The following is a 4,843-nucleotide window of genomic DNA, read 5'->3' as shown; positions in this document are numbered from 1 at the left end:
AAAATGTGCACCCTCCTAGATACGAAATTGGCTGTCAACTACATTGCTATATACTAGTGTACTGTATTGCTATTGCAATTTTTTTTCTATTCAACCTTGCAATTTACATTTTTTAATTCAGTGGCTATTGGCCTGATAATTCTGTCGTGAAGTAGACATACCTACTCTTGCCCCAACATCTGCATCACCAGTCTCCATCTGCTTCTCTTGGCCACATTCTTTTGCCCCAACATCTGCAGCACCAGTCTCCATCAGCTTCCCTTGGCCAGCTTCTTTCGCCCCAACATCTGCATCACCAGTCTCCATGAGCTTCCCTTGGCCACATTCTTTTGCCCCAACATCTGCATCACCAGTCTCCATTAGCTTCTCTTGGCCAGATTCTTTTGCCCCAACATCTGCATCACCAGTCTCCATCAGCTTCCCTTGGCCAGCTTCTTTTGCCCCAACATCTGCATCACCAGTTTCCATCAGCTTCCCTTGGCCAGCTTCTTTTGCCCAAACATCTGCATCACCAGTCACCATTAGCTTTTTTTGGCCAGCTTCTCTTGTACCAACATCTTCATCACCAGTCTCCATCAACTTCCCTACGTCAGCTTCTTTTGTACCAAAATCTAGATCACCAGTCACTGTCAGCTCTTCTGGGCCAGCATCTCTTGTACCAACATCTAAATCACCAGTCACCAATATTTCTTCTGGGATAGTTACTCTTGTACCAACATCTTCATCACCACACTCCATCAGCTCTTGTTTGTCATCTGCTTGTATACTTTTATTGGAAGGCTCATCAAATAGTATATGGTGATTGGATGGAACATCTATAAGACACATGATGATCAGGGTAAACCAAATTCATTTACAAGGAATGGTAAAATTTCAATGTAATTTCAACTATTCATTAACTGAGCTCCTACCTGGAATATTATGGCAAAACCTTCTTCAATATCAATAGTCAGACGAGCAGCCCCATAACCCGTTTGATCAGAAGATCCCCCACCTACGGAATTTTGAGTTCTACCTAAATGGAATTTGATATAATTTTAAAGTGGTAAATTATATTGTTTCTTGTCTTTTGTTTTTCTTTTACTAAGGATATCATATTTGGTATCCCTAGACCCATATTCTGTCCAATTTCTATTATTAAATCTGCAGAAATTACCTTAAGGGGACTTTTTTTATAACTTATTTTTTCAAAGATCATCAGAGGAGGGCAGAAAAAGAAAATGTTGGTTTCTTTTTCAGCAAATAGTTTTGCCAAAAACATACAGATGGAGGAGAAAATAAAAATAACATTTTATTGTTGAATGTAAACAGTGTAGTAATGGGATGGTTAAATGCTTTAAATTAGAAAATTAGAAAGAAATATACATACCTGTTTTTAGAGATTTCAAGGCAGCGGTGAGCATACAGGTAGTTAAACTAAGAAAAACTTTTACTTTTTTCTGAAATTTCCATTTTTTTCATGGCAGCCGGTGTGATAATTGGCCAACAATAAAATTTTATTTTTATTCCAAGTCATCATTATTCGTGGGCGATATACAGTAAGGTATAAAAATATTTTGTCTAAAATCTAAAAGGTATTAGTTTCTTGCTTTTTTTTTTAATTCTTAGGTCGCTTGGTTAGACTTTAGGATTTAGTTTTTGGTTTGTTTTCTTTCGTGTAACTTAAGCGCATAGAGACCATGTAGTATGCGTCCCAAACCATTACCATTACCATTGTAAGATGTTCCTTGAGAATGTTGGAAAATGCAATTCTTTTATAATAATAGTAATAACAGACATTTATAATGCGCCAATTCAAAGCTTTCAAAGGCGTAGTGGACTAGATGTTGCACTTTTCATAGCTTTCTCCTCCCCTGATGGTCACTTCATGTCCTCTGCAGCTGGTAAACTGGTGCATCTTCATGTCCCTTTGTGGGACAACCTCTTTAATAAACCCACTGTGAGTTCCCTTCACTTGATCCTCCCCATTAAAAGAAGTTGGTTATATTTACAAGGTAACAGAGTCTCAATGCCGTATATAATGTGTATACAATGGTGGATCCAGGAATTTTAAATAGAGGGAGCCCAGAGAGGGACTTTTACAGATGGAGGGTCTATAGAAAATTTATGATAATGGAACATCTAGATGGCTGGAAATGGCAATCTTAGGGTCAAAATTTGAGTAGAATTTTTTTTTCCCTACATTTTTTTTTTTTTTTAATTTAGGGGTCCCTCACCCCTCTCACCTTAAATCTGCCACTGGTACAAACAACAAACTGACATAAAGGTTTTTAATAATAAAAAATTTTACAAACAGCTGTCAAAGCCTAGCTAAGGTACCAATGCTTACCTGTAGATGTTCTTGTGTTAGCTTCCCTTGTAGCACTGTCCATGTTACCAGGCTGCCTTAGCCCTAGAGGGTCTTTATTTGAATCTATAATAAGATCTGTTGTTAAATTTCTCATAAAGTTATCCAAGTTTTCTTCGGAAAACTCGCTTCTTTGTTCCAAATCCACAAATAATTCCCATCTGTTACATGGCTGTTGACAACTGTAGAGTTGTGAGATCCTGACAACTTCATGGTCACTGAGACATTTAACAACCTTCATAAGAATTTGCCTGTTACATGTAAATTTAGATATGCTGACTGTCCTAATATCCAACAGCTTTACCATAGAAAACTTTCTTATTTCTGGTTCTAAACCAAATGGCTGGGTTACATTGATAGTATCGTAGAGAACGGTAAGATCTGCGGAACTCAGACATCTACATGTACATAATAATTCAAACACTTCAATCACGTTGGTGGCAGCATATAGTTTATCTGGTTCTGTTACAAGACCTTGGTACAAAAGCTTTAGCATATTGAGGTATCCATGGCGATCATACCATCCTGACAGTGATGATAATATACCTCTAAATTCCTCGTCAGAAATTCCTATATAATTATAAAATGTATACTGTTAATCAGGGAAAGCAGACAAGCTAATTGATACAGTAGAACCTCCTCTTTTGAAACACACCTATTTGGGGGCACCCCCTTTGAAAGCACACTTTTCCATGAAACACTCTTGCCAACACTTATTGCCATGATTGGACTGAGGTAAAAATTGAATGTCTATGGCTCCTGTAGATGGCCAAAAAAGCACTCAAACTTAAAGGTAATTTTCATTTTATTTTACCCATTAAAAATAAATAATTAAACATTTAAAGGGTAGGGGAGGGAAGGCCAGCTGGCCACTTGCATCATAAAACAATAATGGCCTATATATCTTTTGTTGTTTTAATTATATTAGTGTTAATTTCTGTATCATAATGTAGGGCACAATTTAATGTTTTTTTGGTTGGTTTCCCCTGAATAATGGTACCATATTCAGGAAATACCTCTATTAAGATGACACTTTGTTGGTCCAAATGGGGTCCCCTTAACAGGGATTTGACTACAGTAGAACTCCTATAGTGAAAAATAGTGTCCCCTTAAAAGGGGTGTCCCCTTAATAGGGGTTGACCGTAGTGGTAAAAGATATACTTTCACTCATTTTGTGACCAAAAAAGTGTCCCCCTAATAGGGGTGTCCCAAAGGAGGGGTTCTACTGTATATTCAAATACACTATCATTATCTATTCCAATATAAAGCACACAGATGTTATTGCACATTTCTAATTACAAGAAGCACCCATATTAAATCTATATTACCTTGGTTGTAATCCATAGTGATTGCTGTGAGTTTTCTAAAAATACAAGAAAATAATTTTTCAGTCAAGTGTTCAAATAACTTTTTTTCCATATAATAAATACATATTAAATATTAAAAAAAACTATTGACTAATTATCACCTTAACTAAAACATAATTTTAAAAAAAAACAATAAAATAATTATTACATTAACTAACTTAAATTGATTTAAACTAGAAATACTCCTGTTACCCTGCACAGTAAAAGCTAGCCTCCCCCACATAGTGATTTTTTTCTGAGAGTTGATGAGTAATAGTTTGAAACCAATCAGTCTTACCAAACTTTAGTTACCGTGGTAACAAACAATGTTCTACACCAGTGGCAATGACAACAACATGAAGAATATTACAATGTCAACTTTTAAAAGTTTTTATGGGAACTATGATGATGGTATGGTAAATTTAGTCATTACTGAAATATTAATAATGCAATTAGCATAACACACACGTACCAAAAACAATAGGCTCTGTCTTCTCATTACCATCTTGCATTCCGTGAACTTTGAAATAATCAGACTTACCAAATTTTCAAAAATTTCAGGATCAATGAAATATTAATTATGCAAATGAGCAATCAGCATATTCAAGCACATACCAAAAAGAAAAGACTGTTGCCTTATCACCATATTGCATTGTGCAAAGTTTGAAACCAATTCGACTTACCAAATTTTAGTTTAAGTATAGTAGGTAACTAGTCATGAAATTACCTGATAAGTGAAATATTAATTATGCAAATAAGCATATTCACACATGTTCCAAAAACAATAGGGTACAGCTTTTTAATTCTATATTACATACTAATTATATTAATAATAAAATATTAATTATAAAAATGAGCAATTAGCATATTCACACAAGTACAAAAACAATATACTCTGTCTTCTTATTAACATCTTGCAATCTGCCAAGAATTGAAATCAATAAGACTTAACAAATTTTGTTTTTACGTATATATACCGCTGGTGTCTAGTATTATGCATGTGCTTCCTGGCTAACATGAAGGAGTTCCCCCGATTTATATCCCTTAGCTAAATGATTCATGGCACACTCGTGGGTACTGATTTATATATATATAAACTATATAAAGAGGTGTCTAGTATTATTATATTGTATTATTAGCAGCATTATAT

At 35.0% G+C, this 4,843-nt stretch overlaps 1 protein-coding gene across 2 annotated transcripts in view; it reads right to left on the bottom strand.

The window, feature by feature from the left end:
• LOC117113749 overlaps window positions 1-4,843 on the bottom strand; it is an 11,810-nt gene that overhangs the window by 5,022 nt on the left and 1,945 nt on the right. The window contains exons 1-4 of one of the 2 annotated variants that reach the window (XM_033257201.1): window positions 4,166-4,539; window positions 3,676-3,710; window positions 2,330-2,917; window positions 162-815 (exon numbers count right to left, since the gene is read on the bottom strand). In XM_033257201.1, coding sequence (XP_033113092.1) covers window positions 162-815; window positions 2,330-2,917; window positions 3,676-3,691 — 1,258 coding nt within the window. In that variant the 5' untranslated portion in view covers window positions 3,692-3,710; window positions 4,166-4,539. Of the gene's footprint in view, window positions 1-161; window positions 816-2,329; window positions 2,918-3,675; window positions 3,711-4,165; window positions 4,540-4,843 lie in introns of those variants that run through there. The other variant, XM_033257197.1, reaches the window with a different exon arrangement.

This window comes from Anneissia japonica, unplaced genomic scaffold (assembly GCF_011630105.1).
Source record: "Anneissia japonica isolate Jap-2015-1 unplaced genomic scaffold, ASM1163010v1 scaffold288221_len503873_cov180, whole genome shotgun sequence".
NCBI classification, from domain to species: domain Eukaryota; kingdom Metazoa; phylum Echinodermata; class Crinoidea; order Comatulida; family Comatulidae; genus Anneissia; species Anneissia japonica.
This window is presented reverse-complemented; position numbering and strand designations above follow the sequence as displayed.